This window comes from Pleuronectes platessa, unplaced genomic scaffold (genome assembly GCF_947347685.1).
Source record: "Pleuronectes platessa unplaced genomic scaffold, fPlePla1.1 scaffold_388, whole genome shotgun sequence".
NCBI classification, from domain to species: Eukaryota; Metazoa; Chordata; class Actinopteri; order Pleuronectiformes; family Pleuronectidae; genus Pleuronectes; species Pleuronectes platessa.
This window is the reverse complement of record NW_026519044.1, coordinates 1-13829: the sequence shown is the minus strand read 5'-3', so window position 1 is coordinate 13829 and position 13829 is coordinate 1. Positions and strand designations below refer to the sequence as shown.

The 13829-nt window shown below is 45.5% G+C and overlaps 2 protein-coding genes across 2 annotated transcripts; one reads left to right on the top strand and one right to left on the bottom strand.

Moving 5' to 3' along the window:
- Nucleotides 1-2633: 2633 nt before the first annotated feature.
- On the top strand, nucleotides 2634-9814 carry LOC128436380 (solute carrier family 22 member 23-like; the record flags this gene model as incomplete). Its single annotated transcript, XM_053418143.1, has 8 exons — nucleotides 2634-2754; nucleotides 4740-4926; nucleotides 5177-5304; nucleotides 7184-7286; nucleotides 7490-7716; nucleotides 8502-8534; nucleotides 8667-8790; nucleotides 9394-9814. Coding segments are annotated over 8 exons (1344 nt in total), but the record flags the coding sequence as incomplete, so codon positions are not given.
- Nucleotides 9815-11633: 1819 nt separating this feature from the next.
- On the bottom strand, nucleotides 11634-13817 carry LOC128436381 (proteasome assembly chaperone 4). The gene is made up of 3 exons (XM_053418144.1): nucleotides 13637-13817; nucleotides 12547-12622; nucleotides 11634-11992 (listed from the first exon to the last, which is right to left on the bottom strand). Exons 1-3 carry the CDS (start codon nucleotides 13784-13786, stop codon nucleotides 11871-11873), a joined length of 348 nt encoding a protein of 115 aa, XP_053274119.1. The 5' UTR covers nucleotides 13787-13817; the 3' UTR covers nucleotides 11634-11870.
- Between the last annotated feature and the right edge of the window lie 12 nt (nucleotides 13818-13829).

The following is a 13829-nucleotide window of genomic DNA, read 5'->3' as shown; positions in this document are numbered from 1 at the left end:
TTGCCAGCAGAGGTAGAACAGTGACTGGTTTCCCTGCTGCAGGACAGACAAGGCACAGACGCTCAGGGTTCTGAGACTTTGTTGTGTTGTGTTGTCACAAGGCTCCAGTGCATTGGATCTGAAATCCCAAAATAATGATGAGCTTGAAGAGCTGAGTTGCAGGACGGCAGATTACATGGACTCTAATGTTCTGGTATTAAAACGTTCAACTGGATTATTCTCATAATATTTGGTTTATTTGTAGTTTAACTACTTCCAGGTTGTTGCTCAGGAGGTAAAACCCATCATCATCAGGTCATGTGACGAACCCTCCTCTTCCAATCATAAACCCACTCATTGGTCGATTGTCTCTTATTGTCCTGCAGCTTTGAGCTGAGACTCTTCCTCTGTGTGTAAAACACCAGATGTTTGAACCCATCATGTTTTAACCTACAGCTGAGAAGCAGCAGTTTAACACAAGACTCACGGTTTCACATGAAATTAAAACAATAATAGAAACCATAACTGAGACGTGTAAAACCAACAGAGGCACATTACTGTACAGCTGTGAGCTCAACGGCTGCAGCAGGGAAGGAGAGCAGATAATAAACGTGATGGATGATTGTACAGTGTGTGTGTGCATGTGTGTGTGCATGTGTGTGTTTGCTGTGGTTGCACTGTTCCATCTGTAGTTTCTCCTCTATCTCCCTCCAGAGAGCCTCCCTGTGCCGGCTCCCCTTGTCTCAGCCTCTGTCCCTGTAAAGCTGAATTTCTATTTTTAAAATCCAGCAGCTCTCCGACCATTTCAATTTCCATGTCCTCTCCTCCTCCTCCTCCTCCTCCTCCTCTCCTCCTCTCCTCTCCTCCATCCTGCCCCCCCCCTCTCTCAGTTCCATTGTAACACCAGCAGCAGTCACATCCTCGCCTGCTCGTTTTCTCCAGGCTCATTTAAAATCTCTCATCGGCCGGTTATCTCCGTGCGACACGCAGCCCATAATAAACTCCAGCTTCAGTTTGCTGTGCTAATGTGAATGTGTTGATTTGTGTGAGTGTGTGTGTGTTGTGTGTGGTTGCACCAGTTCTTCACGGGTTGATTAGTTTGTAATTTGGCAGCCACCTCTGGGTCGTCCCGGGGAAACGTTGGATTAGACTTCTCCTCCTGTTCGTCCTCTTTCCATTTTAAGAGCAGAAAACCGTTTTTAATCCCATCTGGACATCATGGTCGTCCGAGCTCCTCTGGAATATATTGAATATATTGTGTTCACCCTGAGACACGTGCACACACAGAAGTGAGAGCTCACCCACGGTTGGCATGAAAGGTGTTTTCAGCCGTTGTCAGAGTGACTTGGCAGCAGCTGCCTAAAGATTCAGTTGGAAAAGAAAAGCATAAAAATCTCCATAGAGACAAATTCAGTTATTCCCACAGGATGATCTACTTGTTTGTTATTGATCCATAAACAACATATGTTCAAAACAATCACTAATTCTCCCAAAACAACAAACTCTGTTACTTCTTGAGCTTTATTTATATACAGAAGTCTTGTATTTAAACCTAATTAAGGAACAGAGGCACAGATTTGAGACTGCAGGTGCATATTATTCATATTTCTCCAAAATATTATGATGTGAACTGGAGCTGTGACACTTATATTTAGAATTTAAAGGATAAATCTTTCAGAGCACGGAGGCACGAGGGAGCTCTCACTTTCACACTTGTGAGAACAGGGTCGGTATCATTGCCTCTTCCTGTCCTTCTCTGCTCCTCGGAGACGTTTAGGTGATGACAGAGACAGGCGGTGCACCAGTGTGTGTGTCTGTGTGTGTGTGTGTCTGTGTGTGTGTGTGTGTGTTATGAGCTGTGGGAACGACTATTGCTGACTCAGCGGGGGAAGCTGTCACGCTGTGCCCTTGTCGAGGATTTATCTCTTTCCAATCCTTCCCTTCGTGTGAAGCCATTCACCAGAGGCTGCAATAAAATATCTTGATATCTTAATTTTTGTCTATAAAATTACAGAAAAACACGATAAATATTCTCACTGCCTATTTCTTCTGTTCATCAGTCTTAAATATTGTATCCTATTATATACATTTTTGCTCATACTGAAATATCTCAACAGAAACGTTTGCACTTTCATATAATTGCTATCAAGCTGTTTAAGAAATTGGGTTTGAAGATTTTCCTGAGAATTGGAAAAGCTCTGGAATCTCCTCGTCTTTCCAAGTTGACGTCTTCATCTTCTACCTTTCCATCTTCTACCTCTTCTTTTTCCTGAGACTTTAAAAGGGGGCTGATAGGAAAAGTCCTGGAAAATATTCATAGCAACACTCAGACATGTGTGTTCTCTCACAGCCCCTCTGGGAAAATCTTCAGGAGCATGTGTGGACTTCAGTTTTACGACTGAAAGCAGCTTAACTTGCTCTGTTGTCTTTTTATCTGTTTTGTCAGTTGATATAATTAATTGACCAGTAAAGTCAATTCTCCATTTCTCCAGCTCCTCCTCAGGTCTGAGATCCGGGAGCCTTTCTCTTCATGTCACCGATTGTCTCTCCGCTCTGTTGTCACGCCCCGGGGCAAGGTTAGCACGGGAGCAGCAGACAACTGAGCGAGTGTGCTGCTGTCGGCCATTTGTCACCGGGGATCCTTTGACCATTAGCTCAGCTGCTCTCTGCTGCCACCACCCCCCCCCCCCCCCCCTCCCGTCTTTGTCTTTACGCTCCTTTTATTCCATTATGGGTTTTGTGTTGCAAAGCTGCTGCGACTGTTTCTTTGCAGATGTAAAAGACGGAGGAGAAGCTGCTTGGGGAGGGGGGTTGGGGGGTGGAGGTGGGGGATGGGGGGGCTTCACAGAGGGTGAGAGAACCACTTCAGCCCGGATGAGCAAGAGGGGAGAGTGGGGAGGGGGGGGGGGGTGAGGGAGGATATCAGCCCACAGGGGGAGCAGTGAGATAATCAGCACAAGGAGAATCATTCTCTGCTCAGCTGGAACAAAAGGTCTCTGCCAGTGTGTGTGTGTTTGTGTGTGAGTGTATATGTGTGTGTATATGTGTGTGTGTTTGTGTCCCAGCAGAGTTAGTGGGATCAGACACTTAACTCCCCCAGAGAGTTGGGGAGTGTTTTTCGGTTGTCCTGGTTTTGCCTTCACTAAGGTACAGTTCATTTCTTCAGTGTGTGTGTGTGTGTGTGTGTGTGTGTGTGTGTGTGTGTGTGTGTGTGTGTGTGTGAGTGTGTGTGTGTGTGTGTGTCGGATCCTTTGTGGTCGACCGCTGTGGACACAAGTGCCAGGGAGACACGGCGCTGTGTCGTGTGTCGACTCAACAAACCAACAATATAGGCCCCAAACATTTATCACCTAATAAAATATGAAGAGCCATTACACTGTATTAAGAAGTCCTTAATTAGTGCCATATATCAAAGTACCAACTGTATATAAAATAAACATTTAAAAACAGTGGATGTGTCCGAATATAAAACAGATTAAAGCTGCATTCGTGTTTTTTCCTGGCCACTAGGGGGCAGCAGAACGAGTAGAAAACACAACATTGATGTTTTTATTAAAACCTTATTCTCTATTAACTTATTTACACTAACAACAGACCTGAGATCACATCAGAGGTGATTCAGAGTCGTGCTTGTGTCAGACTGAAGATTTGAAGTCGCTCACCTTTCGGCTCCTGAGACAAACTCCTCAGATCTGCTGTTTGGTGCCTGACAGGCTTTATAGAGCTGAAAGTACAGAGGTTATTATATAAAATAGGATTAAAGAAATATAATAATGGCTCAAACCAATCAAGTAAAAGCCATTCGGTGACAGCAGGGGCCTCCTCACCTTTGACATTGGTCAGTGGGATTTCCTGTTTGGTTCCTGTTTGTTTTTTCAGAGACGTTCAATCTAGAATCTAAAAGTCTTTGGCAGAAGGGAAGATGTTTTTTTATTAAAGGGATTTATTGTAATTCCTCTAATTCTCTTTTTCATCTACTGCCTCCGACTGAATCATCTCTTTGTTATTCTCTCCGTCTCTCCACCTTTCTCTCTCTCTCTCTCTCTCTCTCTCTCTCTCTCTCTCTCTCTCTCTCTCTCGTTCTCGTGCTTTATTATCATTCCTGCTGTGATTCCTCCGATGAATGGGGGGAAAAGTAATTTGTATTCTAGCCCGATACTCTTCCCACTTTATTCTCTCCCCCGTTTCCTCCCCCTCGTCCTCCTCTCCCCTACAATAAGAATGTGAAAGTACATGATGCCAGGCTAGAGAGCCCCCCCCCCCCCCCACACACACACACACTTTCTTCCTCACCCACCGACAATGGTCACCTTGAGAAGGACCTTGCCATATGGACCAAGCCATCTGGATTGTACCAAGTTACCGGCAGCGTAGGGGGGGGGGGGGGGGTAATGGGAGCCCTGGCAGGGGGAGGGGGAGTTACAGCACCGAGCAGCTGAACCCTCTGAAAAGCTCGAACTCTTATAAAGAGGTCCGGTGTTAAAGTGCTTGTCCTCAAGGGACGGATCAGTAAAACCAGTCCTCAATAATTCAGAGTGGGAACTCAACACCAGCTCCACCATTAAACAAACCCACACATCCCAGTCTGTCAGGCCATTGAGGCCACAGCTCAGTTTATGATGGTAATCACATCCAGGGACACGTCCACGCACCGACAGCTCGTAGATCACCGGGTCTCCTCCGGTGCAGCGACACTCTGTGCTTCCTGTGGAACTCACTCTCCCTCCCTCACTCTCCCTCTCTCTCTCCTCTCTCTTCAGGGATCGAGCTGTGTCTGCCAGCTTGGCGGTTCTCCATGACCATGGTGGCCAGTTTTCTGATGGTGGGGGGGCAGCTCCTGATGCCGGGCGTGGCCGCTCTGTGCCGCAGCTGGCCGGACCGGGACGACTGGCAGGTGCTGCAGATAGTCATCATCAGCCCCTTCGTCCTGATGCTGCCCTACGTCTGGTGAGTCCCGCCCCCTGAGGGAAGCCACGCCGGGGCTGCTGGGAAGTGTGTGTGTGTGTGTGTGTGTGTGGGGGGGGCAGATTCTTGTAGCGTTGAGCCAGGCGACAGCTTGTACACCACACAGCACTGAGCACACTCGGCTTGGACTCACAAACAATCCTCTCTTTCTCCTCTTGTTTTTCTGCTCCTCGCTCTCTGTCCCTTGTTTTTACAACACACTCTGTTCTCATCCATCTTTCCCTCTCGGCAGGATTTTTCCCGAGTCACTGCGCTGGTTGCTGGCCACCCGGCACTACAGGAGGTCCAAGGCCATGATGCTTCACATCGCCCGGAAGAACCAGGTCGACCTGACCACCGAGCCCAGCGGGGTGTTCACAGGTGAGGGTCGACTCCAGGAGGGGACGACAAACAAGACGACAACCAAGATGACTACCAATTAACAAACAAAGACGACAAACAAGACGACAAACAACACGACAAACAAAGACGACAAACAGCACGACAAACAACACGACAAACAACACGACAAACAACACGACAAACAACACGACAAACAAAGACGACAAACAAGACGAGAAACAAGACGACAAACAGCACGACAAACAAGACCACAAACAAGACGACAAACAAGACGACAAACAGCACGACAAACAAGACCACAAACAAGACCACAAACAGCACGACAAACAAGACCACAAACAAGACCACAAACAAGACCACAAACAAGACGACAAACAGCACGACAAACAAATAACAAACAAGATGAAAGACAAGACGACAAACAAAACGACAGGCAACATGACAAACCAGACGACAAACAAGACGACAAACAGCACGACAAACAAATAAAAAACAAGACGACAAACAAGACGACAAACAGCACGACAAACAAGACCACAAACAAGACGACAAACAAGACCACAAACAAGACGACAAACAAGACGACAAACAGCACGACAAACAAATAACAAACAAGATGAAAGACAAGACGACAAACAGCACGACAAACAAGACCACAAACAGCACGACAAACAAGACCACAAACAAGACCACAAACAAGACGACAAACAGCACGACAAACAAGACCACAAACAAGACGACAAACAGCACGACAAACAAGACCACAAACAAGACGACAAACAAGACCACAAACAAGACCACAAACAAGACGACAAACAAGACCACAAACAAGACGACAAACAAGACGACAAACAAGACGACAAACAGCACGACAAACAAATAACAAACAAGATGAAAGACAAGACGACAAACAGCAAGACAAACAAGACCACAAACAAGACCACAAACAAGACCACAAACAGCACGACAAACAAGACCACAAACAAGACGACAAACAGCACGACAAACAAGACCACAAACAACACGACAAACAACACGACAGGCAACATGACAAACCAGACGACAAACAAGACGACAGACAAGACGACAAACAATCGAAAATCCATCTGGTTCTGGGTTTTAAACTTCCTGCTTCTCATTTCGCGATGTGACGATATGATCATGCAATGAACACACATGGACACTAATTAACATACAAGGCCCCCCCCCCCCCTTCATTTGTGCACACATGTTCATGCCGTTCCCACCACGGTCATATGATGAAATTCAACTGCAACCAGGAACATGTCTTCTTTGAATATGAAGAAAACACAAATGAAGCAGCCAAAGCATTTCATTCAAACAAGAAAACAGAAACCAGGAGGTTTCCAGCCTGCACCTAGATTTTATATATTCACATGCATCTGTTTATAGAAATCAATAAAGTGGGACCTGTAGGGCTGCTAGGATGATTTTTTTAATAACAATTAATATGTCAGCCACTTTAAGGAATCAGTATTTAATGGTAAAACCTTATGAGCTAATGAGAAATAACCATCAAAGTTGTTTAGAGTGATGTTTTAAAATGTCCGAGCAATCGTCTAAAACTTAACAGCAATATTGAAACGACCGGATTTATAATGAGATTGGTTGCTGAGCTCTTAGACACAGATCTTCTCTCCTCTCTCTGCCACCAACACATCTCCCTCCTCCTCCTCGGTGTCTGATTCATTGTCCCTGCGTCTCCCTGTGGCCGAGCAGGCAGATAGATGAAGAGCGTGGGCAGAGAGGACGTCCCACATCCGTCTTCAGGCCCCGCGGCACATTAAGCTTTGTCCCCGAGGTCCCTCAGCGGCCGCTCTCTCATTACCTCCTGAAAGAAAAGGTCTCACGCTCTTCGTTTCATGTCTCCTCCCAGAGCTGGAGCAGGAGCTGCACAAGAGGCCCCAGAGGACCTGCATCGTGAAGATGATGAGCACCAGGAACCTGTGGAAGAACATCGTGGTGCTGTGTGTCAACTCGTGAGTGTGTTGCCTTTGTGTCAGTTCCTTTGCTAATCAAAGCCGACATCTGTTGTGTGGAGAGCATGAATTACACATGAGCTCGTCCTCCAGAGAGGAATGAAGATGTGGGGTTGTCCCTCGCCCCGTGGCAGACGCGTGTCCCTCGTCCCGGCTTCCTGTCTGATTTCCCTTCTGTCTGTCTGTGTGTCTCCTCTGAGCAGCCTGACAGGTTATGGGATCCACCACTGCTTCGCCCGCAGCATGATGGACCCGGAGGCGCAGCCCACTGCTCTGTGCCACGCAGACTACTACACCATGGCTGGCATCGCCGTGGCCACCTGCCTGGCAGTGTGCCCCGCTGTGGGGCTGATGGGACGGCGGGGGGGGCTTCTCACCTTCATGATCATCACGGCCCTGGCTTCCCTGCTGCAGCTCGGCCTGCTCAACTGTGAGTTCTCACTAAAACTGAGCCAAACAAATCCACATGGATTACAAATGAAAAGCAAAAACTGAAGTACTACAGGAAACATCTGGGGGGGAGGCGGGGGGGGGGGGGGGGGGGGTAAATGGATTTGTATTTATATAGCGCTTTTCTAGTCTTGATGACTCAAAGCGCTTTACATTACAGTTTCACATTCACACACACATTCATGCAGCACTTTTCTTATTCTATGGGGGGGCATTCGGGGTTCAGCATCTTGCCCAAGGACACTTCGGCGTGCAGATGGTTCAGACTAGGGATCGAACCGCCGACCTTCAGGTTGGAGGACGACCACTCTCCCCCTCAGTCACAGCCGCCCCAGCCGGGGGGAGGGGCAGTGTAGCAAATAGTTTAAACAAGTCGACCACAATACACAAGGATGAAATCTCAAGGGGGGAATATAATAACAAATAAAGTTAAAGTTACAGGCAACACAAATGAGCCTTTAAGGGTAAACTTGAATTTCACGTTTAGAAAAAACATCTTGGACCCTCTTGGCAATGTGCTTGCCCCCCCCCCCCCAGTCATTAAATCAGTGCACCCTGCAGTTTACGTCTCGGTCTCATCGGCTGATTCCTCTTCCTCTGACCTACATCCACATCTCAGGCTTCAGCACTTCTCTCCTCAGATCGGTCCTCAAAGCTTTGCATTTGAATTCTGCTTGTTCTGAGTCAGCACTGTTCTGTCCTTTGTGCTGAGTCATGACATCTTCTCCTCTCTTCTCTTTCCCAATGCCCTCTAATGGGATCCAGTGATCGGGAAGTACAGCCTTCGCCACGACACAGGTACGAACACGTGACACTAAACTAACTTCACATTATTTGAGTCACTCTGAGTTGTGTGTTTGTTTGTGTGCTCACCTCTCGTCGCCCTCCTCCTCCTCCTCCTCCTCCTCCTCCTCCTCTTCTCCTCCACAGTTCTGCGAGACTCCCTGAACAGGAAGTTCTCGGTGGCGTTCTCCATCATCGGGATGTTCTCCTCTCACGCCGTCAGCACGCTCAGCATCTTCTTCTGTGCTGAAATCACCCCGACAGTCATCAGGTGAGTGCGGCTGCTCGCAGGGGGGGGGGGGGGGGGGGGGGGGGGGGGGGGTTTGACTGCTCATTACACACATGAATACAGAGGCTGATGAAACACAGCAGGGGGGGGCGAGCTGCCGTCTGGAATCACTCCCCCCTCTCTGCCTTTAGAGCTCTTATTTACTACCTGACAACTTTTTTAAGTGTTACTATAAAATGTGAGCCGAGCTTTGTCTTGGAAAAATATATTGAAAAAACTTTTTCTATCAGAGTCTGTGACATCTTTTAAAAAATAATTTATTAATCCTTGTGCAGTATTTTATCACCTACATGTGTTTTATTATGTTATTATAAATATGAATGATCAAAGACACAGTGTAGTGTTTTGACAGCTCACTGGCTCCATCTTGTGGTGGAACGTTGATCAACATGTGAGTGTGGCCTTGAAGCCCATTACAGCAACACAATGCTTTAACCAGTAAACTGTAAATAAAGATGTGTGACAAAAGTGAAGCCAAATCAAGATGATCGCCCCCTGGTGGCTGGCTGCAGTATAGGTCACTCCTCCATGTTAACAGATGGGACTCCAACAAAACTAACAAGTCAAATGCTTGTGTCTGTGCAGGGGAGGAGGGCTCGGCCTGGTCCTGGCCAGCGCCGGCTTCGGGATGCTCACCGCTCCCATCATGGAGCTCCACAACCAGAAGGGCTACTTCCTGCACCACGTGATCTTCGCCTGCTGCACGCTGCTGTGCATCATCTGCCTGCTGCTGCTGCCGGAGCCGCGGGGCCAGCCGCTGCCGGAGAGCCTGGCCGACGGAGAGACCTTCACCCGGCAGACGCTGCTGCACCCCGGGGAGCAGCACCTCCTCCTCGTGAAGAGCGACAGGGACTACTCCCGCGTCCACGACACGCCCATACACCTCTTGACCACCGGGGGTGCTACAGTGGCAGCAGCCACCGCTCTGGCAGCGGTGCCGGCCTCGTATGCCCTGGCGACTGGTGGGGAGGTGATTGGAAATTGTGCCGTAGCCAATGGGGTGTGAGCGTCACAGCGACGCCCCACTACTGTGCTTTTAACTGCTCAAGCATTAACCAGACTGAACCCCCCCTGAAAGAAAGAAAGAGACTTTTGAAGGAAATGTTCCGATGAACTCTTGTGATCGTGTGAGACTGTGACGATGGTGATTTTGTGTAGTTTGTAGTGATTATGATTCTTCAGGAGTTGCAAAAAATATGGTCCTGGACCACGTTGACCTGAAGTCAGTGTGTGGAACAGTATGAAGGTTCTCCAGTGGTGAGTCTCTCTCTCTCTCTCTGCCGAAAACAACGATGAGCGAACGAGCTCCTCTGTTCGTGGCTGTGACTCGTTGAAACAGGATTTCATCTTGTGGTTCTTTATGAGTTGATTTGCACTAAACGTCCGAGACACAATCAGGTGTTTGTGATTTCCCCCGGGGGGCCGACACGTTGGGGGGGGGGGGGATCCAGGGATTGGCCGAAACCGCTACCCTTCTTTTTATTCTGCATGAACTGGCCCAGGTGGTTTCACACGTTCCCCTGTTCTCTATCTGTGAAGTCCGCTGTGGCACTTTACCCTCAGACGGTGACACTCGGTGTGGATGTGTTGAACTTCCTGTGGGTGTATGATGGTTGTCCCGATGAGACGGACAGACGGAGACCTGGGAAGACGCCGTGTGTGGAGACCGCGCTAAAAACGAATCTGAGCGCTGAACGGACATCGAGTGCTTTATCTTATGACGCGTCTCAGCATTCCAAAAGGCTTTATCACGATGGCTCTGTCGTTTTTTTTATAACACAAAAAACAACAGAGAATGTAATTTATGAAAACCAGTATTTATTTTGTCTCGCCGCCCAGGGCAAAGTTTTGTTGTTTGAAATACCTCCTGGATCTCCACGTGTCCCCTGTGCTGTGGTGATGTGGTGAACCTGCTCCTGGGACATGTAACTTTAGCCAGAAAGCACAATATTTTACAGTTTTTTGAAATAAACGTTTGTGAAGATTAGAGTAGAGCCGCCGTGAAACTGGCCTAGTTGTGATTAGTGTACATTTATACACTTTACTATGGAAGTATCCTTTAGTACTGCATAGAGATGTAAGGTATGTAAACATGTGCCATTCGTTCATTATGTATGGATCATAGACTGTGTGTAGAGATGGACGCCATGACAGCTCCTTCAAAGTGAAGCCAAAGCATCTGGACCGCCCCCTGGTGGCTGGCTGCAGTATCGCTCTCAAATCCCTGCCTCCTCCATGCAAGTGGATGGGACACGGACCAGATTAAACAAAATACATTAAATCAAATTAAGATGTGATTTATCTGATAAGACTGGTTTAGTGATTCAATCGCTACTGATGTCCTCTGAGGATGATTACAGCGTTCGTCTGGAGCGCCCCCTGGTGTCTAGCTGCAGTATAGATCATAAATCAGGCAATCTTTTTAAAAAAGTTGGTTATTTATTGATATTTAATGCTCTAAGAACAGGTTGAAACATCTTGATTAACAGCTGAGACTGGATGAGAACACGTATCCACTAAACCTCAATACAGCAACTCCCTCATCTGAACTTTTACTGCACAGATTCCTATCTAGACAACTTTGGCTTCATTTCTGAATAGTGGGAGTAGGTGGTCGTCCATCTTTGCTCACAGTCTGGGTCTGGACCATCGACCTTACTTCTAGAGGATATAAGCACATTGATCCACAGATGAAACAGATCATCCTGTGTTTTTAAAAGTAGTGTTTAAGACACATGTATTTTCAACACAACTGTGCGGTTCAGTAGTTTGTATGTTTTCAACAACGAAACATGTGGAGGAAGAAAAAAAAACTTGACCACTAATGTTTTCTAAGTGTTATTTTTTTAATATGATGCATTTGTACAAAAAGCCATAGGCCCTAAATGTTTTGATAATGAACCACTTAATTTATTATGTCAATAAAAGAACACACAATGTGACTGTGTGTGTGTTTTTTTTGTGTTACAGTAGAATCACAGTTTCTCAGGGGGTTGGACCGGCCATGTTCTCGTTCTGTCCTGAATGTCGTCAGTTCCGTATAAAAGAAGTTCAGTGAAGGATCAGAAATGTTCAGGGTGAAGCTCCAGCTCCTTTTTGATCCTGTTCTCCACCAGCAGGCCGAGGTTGGAGTCCGTCATTGGAAGACTGTAGCTCACGAAAACCTGCTTCTTGGTCTTTTTAGCTGCATAACACATAAAAATACACAATTGTTTCACTTTATTTGGACACAAATTCTTTTTTTTACTGTTGTAGTTTGTTATTTCCTCCAATATCAAACTAAGATCATCATGAAAACACAAATAAAAACTATTTTTAGGATAAATATACAAATATTAAACATACAATTTAACTTTCTTGCTTAAATAGTGCTTTACAATTATAGCTGCCCTGCTGTGAAAAACCATTTATGGTGTATTTATGTTATTTCTCACACAACACAAGCAGCTACTGGTTTTAACTTCTAAATCTGGTCTGAGATTTTATCACATTCAACAATTTAATCTCTTTTAATCTTGTGAAACATCACCAAACACATTCTTTCAACATGTCTCATCCTGTGAGGAACAAACAAATTCAAACTTGTTTCAGGACTTGAAGTGGTGGCAAAAAAATGGAGTGATTTTGAGCTGAAACATTAATACAGTCCAGAAAATATAACCACATCGGAACATAAGAGATTTTTAACAACCTATTTTAAGTGAATCATAGACTCATGCATTTGTCATCATTCTTTACCTAATCTCAGTGACAGAGAATTTGGAGCCGTGTTGGACGGGTCCCCCAAGACCAACGTGGATAAAGGCATCGAGTCCTGCACACAGAAAAACAACAGTGGTTAGGGGGGGGGGGGGGGGTTCTGCAAAAACACACAAATAAATATAATTGTTGTATTGTTACGTCGTATTAATATGTCTGATTCTTTTCATCAAGATCCATGAATGAATTATTCGCTGAGAAATCAAGGAGAACTTTGATAAACATCCAATCTCACAATGTTAGAGAGAGAAAAAACTCCTGTTCTTTCTTTGCTTACGTTTATTTTCTTAATTCAAGTTATATATTTATTTAAATCTGTATTTGTGTAGGTATTTATGACGTATACGTTTAAAATGCACAATAAGAAACAATAAAAATAGTGATAACTTTTTCTGCAACAATAACATTTAGATATCAGGCGGTGATATTTGACATTTAAATTAAACTAAATGAAACCAGTTAACAGATAGAATGCCACAAATATAACAATAATTGCAATAATCTAACATATATGAATATGTGAACTTGTCAGGATCAGATTGAGAGTAAATGTGTTAGAATAATGTAAAAACAATATTATCAAAGAAATGAGATGACGGTTTTAAAGTCAGAATAACAGAACGAAATCCGATGTTATTCAGTTTAATGTCATATGAATCACAGAAAAGCAGATATCACTTTTAAGAAGCTTGAGCCAGAATTATTTTTACATATTAACTTAATAATAATAATAACACAAACTTTAAATTAAGCATTAATGTTCTCACCTGTGACCCTTGAACTTTCTGTGGTCAATATTCGTCATAATGTTCAAACTCTAAACACATATTGATCATTTTGCAGAATTCATTTTCTAGTATTTGTGATATTTTAATACTTTTCCTCATTTTCCTGATTCACACACTGATCTGTGGATACACGATTGAACCGTTTCAGCTGATCCCAGAGCAGCAGCTTCACAACAGAAGCTTCTGATGGTTAATAGATAATAAATAATAATAAACATAAAGAGTTCATATCGAGGTGGGATCTAGAACCTGCTGTCTGGGCGCGTGCTCATTTCACTCACACTCTTGCTGCTCATCGACACCGCCATGTTGGACAGAACCGGAGCGGAACCGACCCACAGGAAGAAGCCCCCGCTGAGCTTCATCACGTGGAAGTGCACGAGCTGCTCCAGGATCCGCTCGGAGAAGTTGTGGAGAGAAATAGTTTCCATCTTGGATCCGTGCACCGCTTCAGACTTCGGGTTTCACTCCGAA